General features: G+C 48.3%; 1 protein-coding gene across 3 annotated transcripts in view; it reads right to left on the minus strand.

Moving 5' to 3' along the window:
- LOC141078033 (uncharacterized) overlaps positions 1-18,835 on the minus strand; it is a 41,113-nt gene that overhangs the window by 17,688 nt on the left and 4,590 nt on the right. For 2 of the 3 annotated variants that reach the window (XM_073564838.1, XM_073564837.1), the window contains exons 2-6: positions 4,396-4,545; positions 4,087-4,266; positions 3,882-4,005; positions 3,701-3,798; positions 3,412-3,502 (exon numbers count right to left, since the gene is read on the minus strand). In XM_073564838.1, the coding sequence (XP_073420939.1) occupies positions 3,412-3,502; positions 3,701-3,798; positions 3,882-4,005; positions 4,087-4,266; positions 4,396-4,545 (643 nt within the window). Of the gene's footprint in view, positions 1-3,411; positions 3,503-3,700; positions 3,799-3,881; positions 4,006-4,086; positions 4,267-4,395; positions 4,546-11,726; positions 11,809-18,835 lie in introns of all 3 variants that reach the window. The other variant, XM_073564839.1, reaches the window with a different exon arrangement.

An 18,835-nucleotide genomic window follows, 5' to 3' on the forward strand; every position in this document is an offset into this window, starting at 1 on the left:
AAAGTTGAACAGCGATTTCTCATTTTTACACCATTTTTTAGGGACCACCTCACATTTGAAGTCACTTTGAGGGGTCAATATAACAGAAAATACCCAAAAGTGACACCATTCTAAAAACTGCACCCCTCAAGGTGCTGAAAACCACATTCAAGAAGTTTATTAACCCTTCAGGTGCTTCACGAGAATTGAAGCAATGTGGAAGGAAAAAATGAACATTTAACTTTTTTTTCCCAAAGATTTTACTTTGGACACAATTAATTTTATTTTGTCAAGGCTATCAGGAGAAAATGAAGCACAATATTTGCTGTGTAATTTCTCCTGAGTACACCGATACCCCATGGGTGGAGGAAGACCCATCTTTAGGCGCACGGCAGTGCTCAGAAGGGAAGGAGCATCATTTGAGGTTTTGAATGTTAAATTGGCTGGAATTGAGATCGGACGCCATGTCACGTTTGGAGAGCCCATGATGTACCTAAACAGTGGAAACCCCCCACAAGTGACCCCATTTTGGAAACTAGACCCCCGAGGAACTTATCCAAATGTGTGGTGAGCACTTTGAACCCCCAAGGGCTTCACAGAAGTTTATAAGATAGAGCCGTAAAATTAAAAAATCATTTTTCCAAAAAATGATTTTCACCCCCAATTTTTAATTTCCAAGGGTAACAAGACTCCAAAAGTTATTGTGCTATTTGTCCTGAGTACGCTGACACCCCATATGTGGGGGTAAACTACTGTTTGGGTGCATGGCAGAGCTCGGAAGGGAAGGAGCGCCGTTTTGGAATGCAGACTTTGGTGGAATGATCTGCGGGCCTCATGTTGCGTTTGCAGAGCCCCTGATGTACCTAAACTGTAGAAACCCCCACAAGTGACCCCATTTTGGAAACTAAACCCCCCAAGGAACTTATGTAGATGTGTGGTGAGCACTTTGAACCCCCAAGTGCTTTACAGAAGTTTATAACGTAGAGCCGTGAAAATGATAAAATGATCTTTTTGCCCCCAAATTTTTATTTTCACAAGGGTAACAGGAGAAATTGGACCCCAAAAAGTTGTCCTGAGCGCGCTGATATATGTGGGGTGAACCACTGTGATCGCCTTACTGATCTCTGGGAGGCAGAATGCACAAATCCACAAACGGTGAAGAATTGGTGCTATTTTTTACGCCGTTCCTCGTGCGGTATTAGTGATGTGGCGGCTTTATTCTTCGGGTCACCACGATTACAGCGATACCAGATTTATATCTTTTTATGTTTTGGTGTTTTTTACAGAATAAAAACTTTTATAGAGACAATAATTATTTTTGCATCACTTTATTCTGAGAGCTGTAACTTTTGTATTTTTCCGCTGATGGAGCTGTACGGCGGCTCGTTTTTTGCGGGACAAGATGGCGCATTCAGTGATACCATTTTTATTACCATTCGTTATTTTATCGTGTTTTATTCCACTTTTTCCAAGCAGTATGATGATATCGCTTGGAAACAGTATTATTTGATACTTTTTTTTATTTTTTTTTTTTAATGGCGTTCACTGAAGGGGTTAACTAGGGTGACACTTTTAGAGATGGGAATTTTTATGGTTGCGGCAATACCAAACGTGTGAACTTTGTTTATTTTTATTTTTTACATAAAAATGTGTATTAGGGGATTTTTTTTTTTTTTTTTAATTATTTTAATTTTTTATTTTAAATAGAATTTTTAAAAATGTTTTTTTTGCCTAGTTCCTTTATGGGACTTTCACTTTTCACTTTGGTTGCAGGTATAATACATCGCACTGCTCCAGCATTCTGATACCATGCTGTGAGTCACCATGGCAGAGATCGGGCCCTGCGATTACATCACGGAGTCGCCGATCTGAAGGCAGAGGGAGCCCCCGACCCTCTGCCTCCCCCTGAACGCTGCGATCGCAGCAATCAGGGGGTTAACAGCCAGGGGTGGACGCGGACGCCGCTCCTGGCTGTTAGTGCAGGAAGCTCTGCCACCGGCAGCGCTGAGCTCCTGCACTGACCGGGCGGGAGATGTTTACACTCGGTGACGGTTTAAATGCAGGATGGACACAGTCCGTCATGGTGCGGGAACTGACATCCTGCCATGATGGACTGTGCCCATCCTTGGACCCTAAGGGGTTAAACAGTAAACCAGAGTTGCCCTCATTTATGGTGGAGCATTGGAGCTACTATGGATCCTGAGCAGAAGATTAGAGAAATAATATTGCTCCCCATTTCAGGAGAGATTGTGCAGTAATCTGAATTCCTTAGGATCAGAAACAATGTAATGTATGACGTGGAGTGACTCCATGACACCAGGGCTGGAGCCAACACATCTCCTGCAGGCGGGAATAAATGTATACTCCAGCCATCAGCCACGCACAGCTTAGAGATCTATCATGGCACAGATGGAATGTTTGTCCTGGAGATGATCACAATCCTCCTTGAAGTTAGTTGGTTTTAATACAAATTGAAAAGTCAGGATAAAGGGAAACTCTGCTGTTATTGGACAGAAATTCACACTTGGCCTCACTGCACATTTACTGCTGTCCATCATAAAAGGGAAGTTTGGCCAGAAAGACTGGACCTGGTCTTGTAGGGACCATGAGACATTCAGCAGCACAGAAGGGAGAGAAGATTCATCCGATAAGATCTCAGGGATCTAGGAAGCCAACAGCATCATTACCCTCCGCTTTCTCTTACAGGCCCAGCATAAGATTTTTCTACAAGTGATTTTCTATCTTGTCAGCACATTCTACGTACGCTGTCATTTGGCTTTATAGTTACAGATCTGGGCAGGTAACGGTCAGCGTCTCCTAATGTGAAGGAGAGAATGGCTAATGAAATCAATTATTAACCCTTATATAAGTCAGTTCAGATATGGTGTACCAAGATGGCGTCTGTGTCTTCAGACAACACCCTGGAAGGAATCCCTGGAATGCAGAAGCTGAGATACTGGATACCATATATGGAGTGAAGCTGAAATGGACCCATCATAGACTGACCCTGGCTACTCAGGAGATTGTGTGACACCCATCTCCTGTCTCTTTATCTTGAGAATAAACTTCAGTTCTGTGCAAGTCTTTGCTGAGAAAGGAGTAGACATCTAACTCTGTGTTCGGTGTGACTCTTTAAGCGAGCACTCGGCCTATATTGGGTCAGGTACAAGCAATCATATAGATCTCATTTTAAGGGATCACCCTCACACTAATCCCAGGGGGTAGGTGGATCCTCCAGGTCGTAAGTTCTATAGAAAAGGGCTTTCAATGCCCAAAAGTCATTTGAACAGTTTTGGGTGGAGGAGAATGTTGTGGTCTACAGGCAAAATGGTGATCATGGTAATACGGCCAGACTACACCACCGATAAATCAGCCACAGCCGGTGACTGAGAGGAATCTGTGACTTCTCTGCATTCAGTGGTTACTACTCACCTGGGTAGTCATATGTGAGAATCTCCTCTTTACACCGCTCATCACCCCTCACATATGTCTCTGTAGTATTAATATGGATCAGATCTTCACCCTGAAACAAATATTGTAAAAGTCACCGACAGATGGAGAAGTCCCATCTATGATCAGCTCTAATCCTGCCATCTCCACCGCTCTCATTACACAAGTATAAAACATATAATACTGGTGGATAAAACAAGACTGAGCACAAGACCTTCACAGCCGGCTACACATCATAGGGGAGATCTCCTGACACCTTCTCTCCATCTACCTGATGATCCTGAGGAGCACTGGGATCTTCTTGGTTACAGTCCTGTGGAAGAAGAGGTCGGGGACATCTCTCTGGTGTTGTCCTCTTACTGGATAGATCTGGAGGAAACACATACAGGGACTGAATTCATTCTCTATATACAGATAATTATAGGCCGTGTGTATTTAGTCCTGTCTATTACCTGGTGATGTGAGGGGCTGGGGAACCTCCATTATGACGTTCTTGTAGAGATCTTTGTGTCCTTCTAAATACTCCCACTCCTCCATGGAGAAATAGACAGCGACATCCTGATACCTTATAGGAACCTGACACATACAATGATACCGTCATCCCCCCGATCCCTTCATAGTTACTGTATAATGTCCCAGCATTCCCAGCAGTGTCACCTCTCCAGTCAGCAGCTCAATCATCTTGTAGATGAGGTCTAGGATCTTCTGGTCATTGATGTCCTCATGGATCAGGGGGTGAGTTGGAGGCCCGGTGATTGGGCTCAGGGGTCTTCCCCATCCCTCAGACACAGGGTCCTGACAGCGATCACTAGAGGTCTTCTTCACCACTGTGTAATCCTGGTTATGGAGAGACACATTAATAAATCTCACTACAGACATTTCCAGAGTCCTCACCTCTCCAGTTCTGTCCATCTGTTATTCCCATAGATAAGAATGATGTAATGTGACGTCATCAGGATCTCTCACCTCTCCAGTGAGACGGAAGAGGATCTCTAGGGTGAGGTGTAACATCCTCTCCGCCATCTTGTCTCTGTCCATATCCATCCTTGATGGGTAAATCAGGAAAATTCTCTTCTGTAGAAGATCTTCACTGAGAGGATCCGATATTGTAGAGACCTGAATGAGAAGAAGATGATCCGATGTAACATCATAAGAATCCTGTGTAATAATACAATTACTGGAGATAATAAGGGAAACATATGAGGAGATTTATTATCTTACAGGGTTTAGTTTTCTTCCCTGACATCTACTAATAAAACCTATATATTTAGGCCACAGACAACAAGCAGTTTCCTCCTCGGAGTCGGCAGCTGAACACGTTCCTCATAGACTCATCTTCCATAACGCTAATTCTCGTCTCATTACCGACACTGGAATCGGCATTAGCGATACTGCAGGAGAGATTCATTACACGCGACATGAGAAATAACTCCTTCATGATGAGGACGACATCTTCATCTTCTACTGCGGCTCTAGAGACAGATGTGGCCAGAGTCGGTCACTGACTCCATCCCCACCGGCCGTCTATATGAAGGTTTCCCGTCTTCCCCGCACTGGAAGCTTCCATCACGTTAGATCTCAGCTCTGAGTCACACACAGAAGTTTGAGGCTTTTAGAAAAGCGGAGCCATATATACAGGGGAGGGAGAGTGGGAGCAGAGCCATATATACAAGGGAGGGAGAGTGGGAGCGGAGCCATATATACAGGGGAGGGAGAGTGGGAGCGGAGCCATATATACAGGGAGGGAGAGTGGTAGCGGAGCCATATATACAGGGGAGGGAGAGTGGGAGCAGAGCCATATATACAGGGGAGGGAGAGTGGGAGCAGAGCCATATATACAGGGGAGGGAGAGTGGGAGCAGAGCCATATATACAGGGGAGGGAGAGTGGGAGCAGAGCCATATATACAGGGGAGGGAGAGTGGGAGCAGAGCCATATATACAGGGGAGGGAGAGTGGGAGCGGAGCCATATATACAAGGGAGGGAGAGTGGGAGCGGAGCCATGTATACAAGGGAGGGAGAGTGGGAGCGGAGCCATATATACAAGGGAGGGAGAGTGGGAGCGGAGCCATATATACAAGGGAGGGAGAGTGGGAGCGGAGCCATATATACAAGGGAGGGAGAGTGGGAGCAGAGCCATATATACAGGGGAGGGAGAGTGGGAGCGGAGCCATATATACAGGGGAGGGAGAGTGGGAGCGGAGCCATATATACAGGGAGGGAGAGTGGTAGCGGAGCCATATATACAGGGGAGGGAGAGTGGGAGCAGAGCCATATATACAGGGGAGGGAGAGTGGGAGCAGAGCCATATATACAGGGGAGGGAGAGTGGGAGCAGAGCCATATATACAGGGGAGGGAGAGTGGGAGCAGAGCCATATATACAGGGGAGGGAGAGTGGGAGCAGAGCCATATATACAGGGGAGGGAGAGTGGGAGCGGAGCCATATATACAAGGGAGGGAGAGTGGGAGCGGAGCCATGTATACAAGGGAGGGAGAGTGGGAGCGGAGCCATATATACAAGGGAGGGAGAGTGGGAGCGGAGCCATATATACAGGGGAGGGAGAGTGGGAGCGGAGCCATATATACAAGGGAGGGAGAGTGGGAGCGGAGCCATATATACAGGGGAGGGAGAGTGGGAGCGGAGCCATATATACAAGGGAGGGAGAGTGGGAGCGGAGCCATATATACAAGGGAGGGAGAGTGGGAGCGGAGCCATATATACAAGGGAGGGAGAGTGGGAGCGGAGCCATATATACAAGGGAGGGAGAGTGGGAGCGGAGCCATATATACAGGGAGGGAGAGTGGGAGCGGAGCCATATATACAGGGGAGGGAGAGTGGGAGCGGAGCCATATATACAAGGGAGGGAGAGTGGGAGCGGAGCCATATATACAAGGGAGGGAGAGTGGGAGCGGAGCCATATATACAGGGGAGGGAGAGTGGGAGCGGAGCCATATATACAGGGGAGGGAGAGTGGGAGCGGAGCCATATATACAAGGGAGGGAGAGTGGGAGCGGAGCCATATATACAAGGGAGGGAGAGTGGGAGCAGAGCCATATATACAAGGGAGGGAGAGTGGGAGCGGAGCCATATATACAAGGGAGGGAGAGTGGGAGCGGAGCCATATATACAGGGGAGGGAGAGTGGGAGCGGAGCCATATATACAGGGGAGGGAGAGTGGGAGCAGAGCCATATATACAAGGGAGGGAGAGTGGGAAGAGAGCCATATATACAGGGGAGGGAGAGTGGGAGCGGAGCCATATATACAAGGGAGGGAGAGTGGGAGCGGAGCCATATATACAGGGGAGGGAGAGTGGGAGCGGAGCCATATATACAGGGGAGGGAGAGTGGGAGCGGAGCCATATATACAAGGGAGGGAGAGTGGGAGCGGAGCCATATATACAAGGGAGGGAGAGTGGGAGCAGAGCCATATATACAAGGGAGGGAGAGTGGGAGCGGAGCCATATATACAAGGGAGGGAGAGTGGGAGCGGAGCCATATATACAGGGGAGGGAGAGTGGGAGCGGAGCCATATATACAGGGGAGGGAGAGTGGGAGCGGAGCCATATATACAGGGGAGGGAGAGTGGGAGCGGAGCCATATATACAGGGGAGGGAGAGTGGGAGCGGAGCCATATATACAGGGGAGGGAGAGTGGGAGCGGAGCCATATATACAGGGGAGGGAGAGTGGGAGCGGAGCCATATATACAGGGGAGGGAGAGTGGGAGCGGAGCCATATATACAGGGGAGGGAGAGTGGGAGCGGAGCCATATATACAGGGGAGGGAGAGTGGAAGCAGAGCCATATATACAGGGGAGGGAGAGTGGGAGCGGAGCCATATATACAGGGGAGGGAGAGTGGGAGCGGAGCCATATATACAGGGAGGGAGAGTGGGAGCGGAGCCATATATACAAGGGAGGGAGAGTGGGAGCAGAGCCATATATACAGGGGAGGGAGAGTGGGAGCGGAGCCATATATACAGGGGAGGGAGAGTGGGAGCAGAGCCATATATACAAGGGAGGGAGAGTGGGAGCGGAGCCATGTATACAGGGGAGGGAGAGTGGGAGCGGAGCCATATATACAGGGGAGGGAGAGTGGGAGCGGAGCCATATATACAAGGGAGGGAGAGTGGGAGCGGAGCCATATATACAAGGGAGGGAGAGTGGGAGCAGAGCCATATATACAATGGAGGGAGAGTGGGAGCGGAGCCATGTATACAGGGGAGGGAGAGTGGGAGCGGAGCCATATATACAGGGGAGGGAGAGTGGGAGCAGAGCCATATATACAAGGGAGGGAGGGTGGGAGCGGAGCCATATATACAAGGGAGGGAGAGTGGGAGCAGAGCCATATATATACAGAGAGGGAGAGTGGGAGCAGAGCCATATATACAGGGGAGGGAGAGTGGGAGCGGAGCCATATATACAGGGAGGGAGAGTGGGAGCGGAGCCATATATACAGGGAGGGAGAGTGGGAGCGGAGCCATATATACAGGGGAGGGAGAGTGGGAGCAGAGCCGTATATACAGGGGAGGGAGAGTGGGAGCGGAGCCATATATACAGGGGAGGGAGAGTGGGAGCGGAGCCATATATACAGGGGAGGGAGAGTGGGAGCAGAGCCATATATACAGGGGAGGGAGAGTGGGAGCAGAGCCATATATACAGGGAGGGAGAGTGGGAGCGGAGCCATATATACAAGGGAGGGAGAGTGGGAACGGAGCCATATATACAGGGTAGGGAGAGTGGGAGCGGAGCCATATATACAAGGGAGGGAGGGTGGGAGCAGAGCCATATATACAGGGGAGGGAGAGTGGGAGCGGAGCCATATATACAGGGAGGGAGAGTGGGAGCAGAGCCATATATACAAGGGAGGGAGAGTGGGAGCAGAGCCATATATACAAGGGAGGGAGAGTGGGAGCAGAGCCATATATACAGGGGAGGGAGAGTGGGAGCAGAGCCATATATACAGGGAGGGAGAGTGGGAGCGGAGCCATATATACAGGAGAGGGAGAGTGGGAGCGGAGCCATATATACAGGGGAGGGAGAGTGGGAGCGGAGCCATATATACAGGGAGGGAGAGTGGGAGCAGAGCCATATATACAGGGGAGGGAGAGTGGGAGCAGAGCCATATATACAGGGAGGGAGAGTGGGAGCGGAGCCATATATACAGGGGAGGGAGAGTGGGAGCGGAGCCATATATACAGGGAGGGAGAGTGGGAGCGGAGCCATATATACAGGGGAGGGAGAGTGGGAGCGGAGCCATATATACAGGGGAGGGAGAGTGGGAGCGGAGCCATGTATACAGGGGAGGGAGAGTGGGAGCGGAGCCATATATACAGGGGAGGGAGAGTGGGAGCGGAGCCATATATACAGGGGAGGTAGAGTGGGAGCGGAGCCATATATACAGGGGAGGGAGAGTGGGAGCGGAGCCATGTATACAGGGGAGGGAGAGTGGGAGCGGAGCCATATATACCGGGAGGGAGAGTGAGAGCGGAGCCATATATACAGGGGAGGGAGAGTGGGAGCGGAGCCATATATACAGGGGAGGGAGAGTGGGAGCGGAGCCATGTATACAGGGGAGGGAGAGTGGGAGCGGAGCCATGTATACAGGATGGGACAGGGGAGCCATGTATACAACAGGGGGAGCCACACAGAGCTGGACAGGACGGGGGGACCACTCATACATTTTCTGATGATTAGAAAATAATCAGCATGTACAGAACTCCAGTACAATTTTTCTTAAGTGCTCAATGCTCCATTTCCTTGTAGGTTCCAATCATCATTAGCAGTGACGGTCATCAGTAGAAGTAGCCCAGTGCTCCCACTGAAACAGAGAAACAAGCCAGGTGCTCCCACTCATTCATAACCTATGGTGAGTGGAGTCACATTATAAATGTTATAATTAAATGATAAGTATGCACTGCTAAACTACAACCGCGTCCATAGCCCCGCCCCCTTATGACCAAAGCCCCGCCCCTGTCACACCTCCATCCCCGCCCTGCCGGGCCATGGAAGAATGGTCTTGCTTCAAGCCGGTCCCTGGTGCAAAAACGGTTGGGGACCACTGATGTACAGTGATTTATGGGGTTTATTTCTCGCCTTAGACTTTCCTATATTACAAGAAAAACTCCAGAAAAGCCGATATTAAAATGTTTCTAAAGAAAATTGGCCCCAACAATTCTTGTAAGAAGAAAAAAGCAGAAGACACATTTTATAATTTGTAACATGTTAAACATTTATTACAAAGAAATTAATCTTTTTGGCGCTCATTTTGGTGGAGTCGGAATTAAATGGTCCGACTCCGACTCCTAAAATATATAATAAATTGGGTACAATAATTCAGTGCAGGATGTGCTGAATATTTTTTCATAGGAATTTGGGAAAGTTATCAAATGTCCTATAAATGGCTGTTCTATTCCTGATCTAAGGCTACAGTCACACACAGTGTTTTTGCTGCATTTTTGAGGATACGTTTTTCAGCTGCAAAAGCCGATCAGCTTTTTAAAAAACCGCATCACCTGAAAGGATTTTGAGCTCATAGATAATGTTTTCAATAGCAAAAGCAGATTAGAAAAGCGCCACACAAACTGACATGCTCATTCAGCCCAAAAACGGATCCTCACAAAACGATGTGTCTGAATGTCATATCTTAAAACCCACTGACTTTGCTGGGATGTCCAGAGTCACTGCATTTTACTGCAAGAAACGGATCCGCAAAAACGCTGTGTGTGAATCATGGCCGTAGCCAGCGAGGGGCAGGGGGGCAGCTGTCCCCCCCTAGAAGCAGGGACACGCACCTATCAAAACTCACTCGTATGCAGCAGTGCTCCCATCCTGCACCGGCTCCAGACTGCAGGGGGCAATCTCCCCTCCTCTGTCCTGTCTTCACCAGAGAGGAGGGGGAGGGGTGCCTGCCCTGCACAGGATCCGATTCCTGGGCCCCAAGCTGGAGAAAGTGAGAAAGTTGTGCACACGCTGCAGCTGGCAATAAGATAGTCTGCAAGAGGGACATGCTGGAAATCTGGTTGGAAAAGTGAGGAAATTGGTTATTGCCGCCTGAACCCCTAAAATTGATTCCATCTTGAAGAGACGTGATGGGAAAGGGGCAATTGTCGATCAAGCCAATCAGTGGGGCAGCACTTATTTAATGATTTAGCGATTGCTTGAACTAAAACCGTTTCTTATAGATATGGCGAACCCTCAGGTAAACCTAAATGAAGGTCAATGGACACAGGTGGCTGAATTGAAGGAATTGCTTAATCACCCATTTACCGTGACTAAAAAATTACAAGCTGAGGATTTAACTCCTGGCATTTTCATAAGGGAGTGGAAGAACTTACCATTTTGCCTGTCCCAAAGAGGAGGTTTAATCGCAGATGGCATTTCTGCTTCAATGAAACGGAGAGAGACACAGCTATTGGAAAATAAAATTTTTCTGGCAGCTGTTTATGTGGCCCCGAGTCATTGTATACTGCTTGATGATCAACAGCTTACTAAAGGAAAAGAAGCTCTGACTGAGGTAGCAGTTAGGAAGAGTAGCCTACAGGAGGACTGCCAGGCGCAAGAGGACTTGGGTCCTGACAGTGCTACTGCTGCCATATCTTCATCCTCATCAGATGAGGAGTTTGACTTTGACAAGTATTTGTATGACATGGAGCAGGCAAAGCTTTGCCGCAAGGAAAAAGATTTCACTCTGTCTCCTATAGCAGCAGATTGACCATCTTTCAGCAAAATGTTTCACTTGCTCTCAAAGAAAAAAAATTCAACCGTTCATCAAAACTGACTGTGCAGGAGGCAATTCCTTTATACCTGGAAATTGTTAGAGATGTTCCCATGTGGTTACGGCTTTGCCTCCAACCCAAGTTAGTGTAGAGAGGTTGTTCTCTGGCCTTAAAATTATTAGGTCAGATGTGAGGTCATCTATGAAGGAGGATCTGATGGAGGCAATTCTATTTCTTAGAACAAATTCATAGACTGCACAAATGTTATTTAGTATGATTGTGTTGAAAACTGTTTTTTGCCACTTACATAGTATATTACATAGTGTTATATATGTATGTAATCGATATTATACAGTGTATTACATATTTACAATTTATTACAGTTTTTTGTGTTCTAAAGTTGTATTCCAATAAATATTATGTTCTATCTAAATGTCTTGATTATTGGATCATAGAAATGATTAAATGTCTGATGTTCACATTGTACTACAATACATTTTTCACTTAAATATAAGCAATATATGTGGGAGTCGGAGTCGGTGTAAGGGAAATTGAGGAGTCGGAGTCGCAGGTTTGGCTTACCAACTCCACAGCTCTGGTTTTTGGGCCCCAGAACATAGATGTACACCGCAGGGACGGCACACGAGCGGCTGCAACAAAATCCCTGAAAAGCAAACATGGCATCTAAGAAGGTGTGACAGAGTTTGGCTGAATGCCCCCCGCCCCCAAGTACTCGATAGTATGGGGCGGCCTAGTTACTACGATACTTACATGTCTAATAACGGGGTCTGGGCTGCAATGTATGAAGGTCTATTAGGCCGGGCCAGAGGCAGCGTTCAATAAGTTACCTTATAACCCCCCATACACATTACACTAAAGTTCCATGAAAGCACTGATTTCTGGGGGTTTGGCCGACCATGTAATGTATTTGGGGGCCTCCCGACAAATGATGTCAGGGCAGAGAAGGATCTGACATCCTGAATTTCAGAGGATAATCCGTTTGTTCTTCCTGTAGATAATCCTCCTCTAGAGGAGTCTGGAGGCGACTCTCTCATACAGACCACAGGAAAGCTGGAATATTTGTGTGTATGGGGGAGTCGGGAGAGATCGCCGTCTGCCAAATGACCGTTCAGCCAACTCTGATCTCATGTGTATGGGGCCGTTAGTATTACACTGACAGGCAGTGATGATACACGGCACTACAGTAGTACAGGGCATCACCGGAGCCATCAGAGGCTTGTATGTTGTATGATCGCACTGATCAGAGGGGTTTAAAAAGGTTTAAAGGGGGAAAAATATCACAGTTTCAGCAACAAGAAATATCCGTCACTATATGGAAAGCAGAGTCCCTGCACAATGTTAGTTACGTCACGTCCATAACTACTTTATTATACTCTATTATCCTGTACACAGTGGAGTAGATAGAAATCACAGGTCCCACAGCAATAGCTGGAATTGGACCTCTCAACTTAATGGAAAAAAAAAAATTATATATATAGGGTCGGACTGGGCTGGCGGGGTATCGGGAAAATCCCCGGTGGGCTCTTGGTTGTGGGAAGGAGAGGAGAAGATGAAAAAAAGAAAAAAAAAAAGTCTGCGGATTTTAGGGGCGGGGGTCCTTTAAAAGTGCAGGCAGAGTTTGTGCAGGGGCGAGCGCATGCAACGGTCATTACCTGAACCACTGCGGTGCACATCCCAATCAATGCCGAAGACTGTGCACCCATCGTCACCGGCGTATGACGTCAGTGCGACACGCACACATTCACCGCCGACCTGTGCTACATTGGCGGTCATTTTACTATGTGCGCGCCAGATCCGCAGAGGAGGAGGGCACCACAGGGCGCTGGGAGCGCAGGAAGTTAAATGGAATCTTTATTTTTTTGTCCTATGTACATGAAGCCAGGACAAGGGGCCAGGATGGATACACATGGGGGGGCCAGGATAGAGACACATGTGGGGCCAGGACAGAGACACATGGGAGCCTGGACAGAGACACATGGGGGCCTGGATAGACACATGGGGGGCCAGGACAGAGACACATGGGGGCCAGGATGGATACACATGGGGAGCCAGGAAGGAGACACATGGGGGGCCAGGAAGGAGACACATGGGGGGCCAGGAAGGAGACACATGGGGGGCCATGTCCTCCAGGATGGAGAAAGAAAAATGTTGTGAAGAAGAAACGGAGAGTGGTGGTCATGGGGGATTCCCTGTTGAGAGGAACAGAGGCCGCTATCTGCAGACCGGATATATCTTCAAGAGAAATGTGTTGTCTTCCAGGTGCAAAAATTAAAGATGTGTCTGACAGGATATCAGGACTCTTCAGACCTACAGATGACTACCCATTCCTGCTACTACATGTGGGGACAAATGACACCGCAAGAAACGACCTGGAAACCATCTGCAGAGACTTTGAAGACTTAGGCAAGAAAGTGAAAGAACTGGGAGCGCAGGTGGTCTTCTCTTCCATCCTCCCAGTGGATGGCCATGGACCAAGGAGGTGGAATAAGATTCTGCAGGTGAACAACTGGCTACGTCGATGGTGCCGTCAGCAACGATTTGGATTTCTGGATCACGGAGTGAACTACTTATACGATGGACTACTTGCTAGAGATGGGGTGCACCTTACGAAGACTGGAAAGCATGTATTTGGAAGTCGCCTTGCTACACTTGTAAGGAGAGCTTTAAACTAGAACAACATGGGAAGGGAAGCAAAAGACCAGAAAAAGCCATACACCTGACAAATGCTATTGAGAACTCTGCTAATAGAAGTGGAAAGGAAGAACAAAGACGAAAGAATCTAATTAATAAAAATATTGGAGAAAGAGAAACCAATCACAAACTAAAATGTTTCTATACTAATGCACAAAGCATGGGCAACAAACAAGGAGAATTGGAACTACTAACACAGGAAAAGAAATATGATGTCATTGGAATCACTGAAACTTGGTGGGACGATACACATGATTGGAATACAAGGCTAGAAGGATACAACTTATTTGCAAGAAACAGACTTGATAAACGAGGAGGGGGTGTTGCATTGTATGTTAGAAACGCGTATATCTGCACAGAGATTGAAGCTTCAGAGACTGGGAGTTCTGTGGAAACTGTTTGGGTAAGAATACAAGGACAGAACAATGGAAAGGACACCATTGTAGGCATTTACTACAGGCCGCCTGTGCAAGCTGAAGATATGGATGAACTCTTTATGCATCAAATGGCCAAGTTCTCCAAAAAATATGACATAGTTGTCATGGGAGATTTCAACTATCCAGACATTTGTTGGGAATCTCTCTCAGGCAAAACTAACAGGTCAAGGAAATTCTTATCCTCTCTTGCTGACAACTTTATCTTCCAAAAGGTAGGGGAGAAAACAAGGGGAACTGCTACCTTGGATCTAATCCTTATAAACAGGGAGGAAATGGTTGAGGAGGTAAAAGTGGCTGGAACCCTAGGAGGTAGCGACCATGCTATTTTAGAATTTTGGATAACTAGAGGCGGAAGACCTGTGAAGACTCAGACGTCAAGGTTAGATTTCAGAAAGGCAGATTTTAAGGGATTCAGAAAGATAATTGGAGGGATCCAATGGCTGGATATCCTTAAAGACAAAAATGTCCAGGAAGGATGGGAAATCTTGAAAAATGAAATTCTCAAAGCACAGTTGTTAACAATTCCGAAAAGAGGGAAGAATAGGAAGCATTTAAGGAAACCAGGATGGGTGAACACAGAACTTAAGCACATGCTAAAAAGGAAGAAAAAAATGTTTATAAAATGGAAAGAGGGAGGCATATCTAAAGAAGAATATAATGCTGTCTGCAGAATCTGCAGGGCACAAATCAGATTAGCTAAAGCTGAAAATGAATTGAGGCTTGCAAGAGATGTCAAAAGCAATAATAAAGGATTTTGGGGATATGTCAAAAGTAAAAGAAAAGTCAAAGATGCTATAGGATTTTTACAGGATGAAAATGATGAAATGGTAAGACAGGATGTTGAGAAGGCTGAACTTTTAAATTCCTATTTTGCATCTGTTTTCTCTCAGAAAGGAAATGTAACACCAACTGTTATTCACTGTCCTATTAAGGGAATAGAAGAATCCAGGATATCTATAAACAGAAGGATAGTGAGGAAACACTTAGCTAACCTAAATGAATTCAAGTCTCCAGGTCCAGATGAATTACACCCCAGAGTACTGAAGGAGATAGCAGAAGAAATTTCTGAACCACTCTCCATAATCTTTGAAAATTCTTGGAGAACAGGAGAAGTGCCAGAAGACTGGAGAAGAGCAAATGTTGTTCCTATCTTCAAAAAGGGGAAGAAGGTGGACCCAGGCAACTATAGGCCGGTGAGTCTGACTTCTATACCAGGAAAGATCTTTGAACAAATTATTAAACAACATTTAAGTCAATACCTGGATAAGAATGAAGTGATCAAACAGAGTCAGCATGGGTTTGTAACTAATAAGTCATGTCAGACTAACTTAATTTCCTTCTATGACGGTATCACTGATTGGGTGGATCAAGGAAATGCTGTAGATATAGTATATCTTGACTTCAGCAAAGCATTTGACAAAGTCTCTCATACAATCCTTATTGAAAAAATGACTAAGTATGGAATGGACAAGGCAACTGTTAGGTGGATTCATAGCTGGCTTAGTGATCGGACCCAAAGAGTGGTCGTAAATGGCTGCACATCCAGTTGGAAGAATGTCTCAAGTGGGGTACCACAGGGCTCTGTCCTGGGCCCTGTATTGTTCAACATCTTTATCAACGATTTAGATGAAGGAATTGAGGGTAAACTGATTAAATTTGCTGATGACACAAAGCTAGGAGGGATAGCTAATACTAGAGAAGAGAGAGAGAGGATTCAAAAAGATTTAAATAAACTGGAGAAGTGGGCAGTAACTAACAGAATGGTTTTTAACAGGGAGAAATGCAAAGTACTACATCTGGGCAATAAAAATGAAAAAAGCATATATAGAATGGGAGGAATAGGGCTAAGTGACAGCACATGTGAAAAAGACTTGGGTATACTAATAGATCACAGACTGAATATGAGTCAACAGTGTGATGCAGCAGCAAAAAAGGCAAATGCAGTTCTAGGATGTATTAACAGAAGCATACAGTCTAGATCACGTGAAGTCATTATTTCCCTCTACTCCTCTTTGGTCAGACCTCATCTGGAATATTGTGTCCAGTTTTGGGCACCACATTTTAAAAAAGACATCAACAAACTGGAGCAAGTTCAGAAAAGAGCGACCAGAATGGTGACCGGTCTGCAAACCCTGTCTTATGAGGAAAGGTTGCAGGATTTGGGAATATTTAGTTTGCAAAAGAGAAGACTGAGAGGAGACTTAATTGCTGTCTACAAATATCTAAAGGGCTGTCACATTGTAGAAGGATCAACTTTATTCTCATTTGCACAAGGAAAGACTAGAAGCAATGGGATGAAACTGAATGGGAGGAGACACAGATTAGATATTAGAAAAAACTTTTTGACAGTTAGAGTGATCAATGAGTGGAACAGGCTGCCACGAGAAGTGGTGAGTTCTCCTTCAATGGAAGTCTTCAAACAGAGGCTGGACAGACATCTGACTGGGATGATTTAGCGAATCCTGCTTTGAGCAGGGGGTTGGACCAGATGGCCCAGGAGGTCCCTTCCAACTCTACGATTCTATGATTCTATGATTCTAGGACAGAGACACATGGGGGGCCAGGACAGAGACACATGGGGGGGCCAGGACGGACACACATGGGGGGGCAAGGACGGACACACATGGGGGGGCAAGGACGGACACACATGGGGGGGCAAGGACGGACACACATGGGGGGGCAAGGACGGACACACATGGGGGGGCAAGGACGGACACACATGGGGGGGCAAGGACGGACACACATGGGGGGGCAAGGACGGACACACATGGGGGGGCAAGGACGGACACACATGGGGGGGCAAGGACGGACACACATGGGGGGGCAAGGACGGACACACATGGGGGGGCAAGGACGGACACACATGGGGGGGCAAGGACGGACACACATGGGGGGGCAAGGACGGACACACATGGGGGGGCAAGGACGGACACACATGGGGGGGCAAGGACGGACACACATGGGGGGGCAAGGATGGACACACATGGGGGGGCAAGGATGGACACACATGGGGGGGCAAGGATGGACACACATGGGGGGGCAAGGATGGACACACATGGGGGGGCAAGGATGGACACACATGGGGGGGCAAGGATGGACACACATGGGGGGGCAAGGATGGACACACATGGGGGGGCAAGGATGGACACACATGGGGGGGCAAGGATGGACACACATGGGGGGGCAAGGATGGACACACATGGGGGGGCAAGGATGGACACACATGGGGGGGCAAGGATGGACACACATGGGGGGGCAAGGATGGACACACATGGGGGGGCAAGGATGGACACACATGGGGGGGCAAGGATGGACACACATGGGGGGGCAAGGATGGACACACATGGGGGGGCAAGGATGGACACACATGGGGGGGCAAGGATGGACACACATGGGGGGGCAAGGATGGACACACATGGGGGGGCAAGGATGGACACACATGGGGGGGCAAGGATGGACACACATGGGGGGGCAAGGATGGACACACATGGGGGGGCAAGGATGGACACACATGGGGGGGCAAGGATGGACACACATGGGGGGGCAAGGATGGACACACATGGGGGGCAAGGATGGACACACATGGGGGGGCAAGGATGGACACACATGGGGGGGGCAAGGATGGACACACATGGGGGGGGCAAGGATGGACACACATGGGGGGGGCAAGGATGGACACACATGGGGGGGGCAAGGATGGACACACATGGGGGGGCAAGGATGGACACACATGGGGGGGCCAGGATGGATGCATATGGGGTGCCAGGATGGATGCATATGGGGTGCCAGGATGGATGCATATGGGAGGGCCAGGATGGACACACATGGGAGCCAGGATGGATACACATGGTGGGCCAGGATGGATACACATGGGGGGCCAGGATGGATACACATGGGGGGCCAGGATGGATACACATGGGGGGCCAGGATGGATACACATGGGGGGCCAGGATGGACACACATGGGGGGCCAGGATGGACACACATGGTGTGGCCAGGGTAGATACACATGGGGGGCCAGGATGGACACACATGGGGGGCCAGGATGGATACACGTGGGGGGCCAGGATGGATACACGTGGGGGGCCAGGATGGATACACATGGGGGGGCCAGGATGGATACACATGGGGGGGCCAGGATGGATACACATGGGGGGGCCAGGATGGATACACATGGGGGGGCCAGGATGGATACACATGGGGGGGCCAGGATGGATACACATGGGGGGGCCAGGATGGATACACATGGGGGGGCCAGGATGGATACACATGGGGGGGCCAGGATGGATACACATGGGGGGGCCAGGATGGATACACATGGGGGGGCAGGATGGATACACATGGGGGGGGCAGGATGGATACACATGGGGGGGGCAGGATGGATACACATGGGGGGGCAGGATGGATACACATGGGGGGTCCAGGATGGCTACACATGGGGGGTCCAGGAAGAATACACATGGGGGGCCAGGAAGGAGACACATGGGGGGCCAGGATGGATACACATGGGGTGCTAGGATGGATACACATGGGGGGCAGGATG

Source organism: Dendrobates tinctorius, unplaced genomic scaffold (assembly GCF_039654945.1).
Source record: "Dendrobates tinctorius isolate UK_male_01 unplaced genomic scaffold, ASM3965494v1 ptg000491l, whole genome shotgun sequence".
In the NCBI taxonomy this organism is placed as follows: Eukaryota; Metazoa; Chordata; class Amphibia; order Anura; family Dendrobatidae; genus Dendrobates; species Dendrobates tinctorius.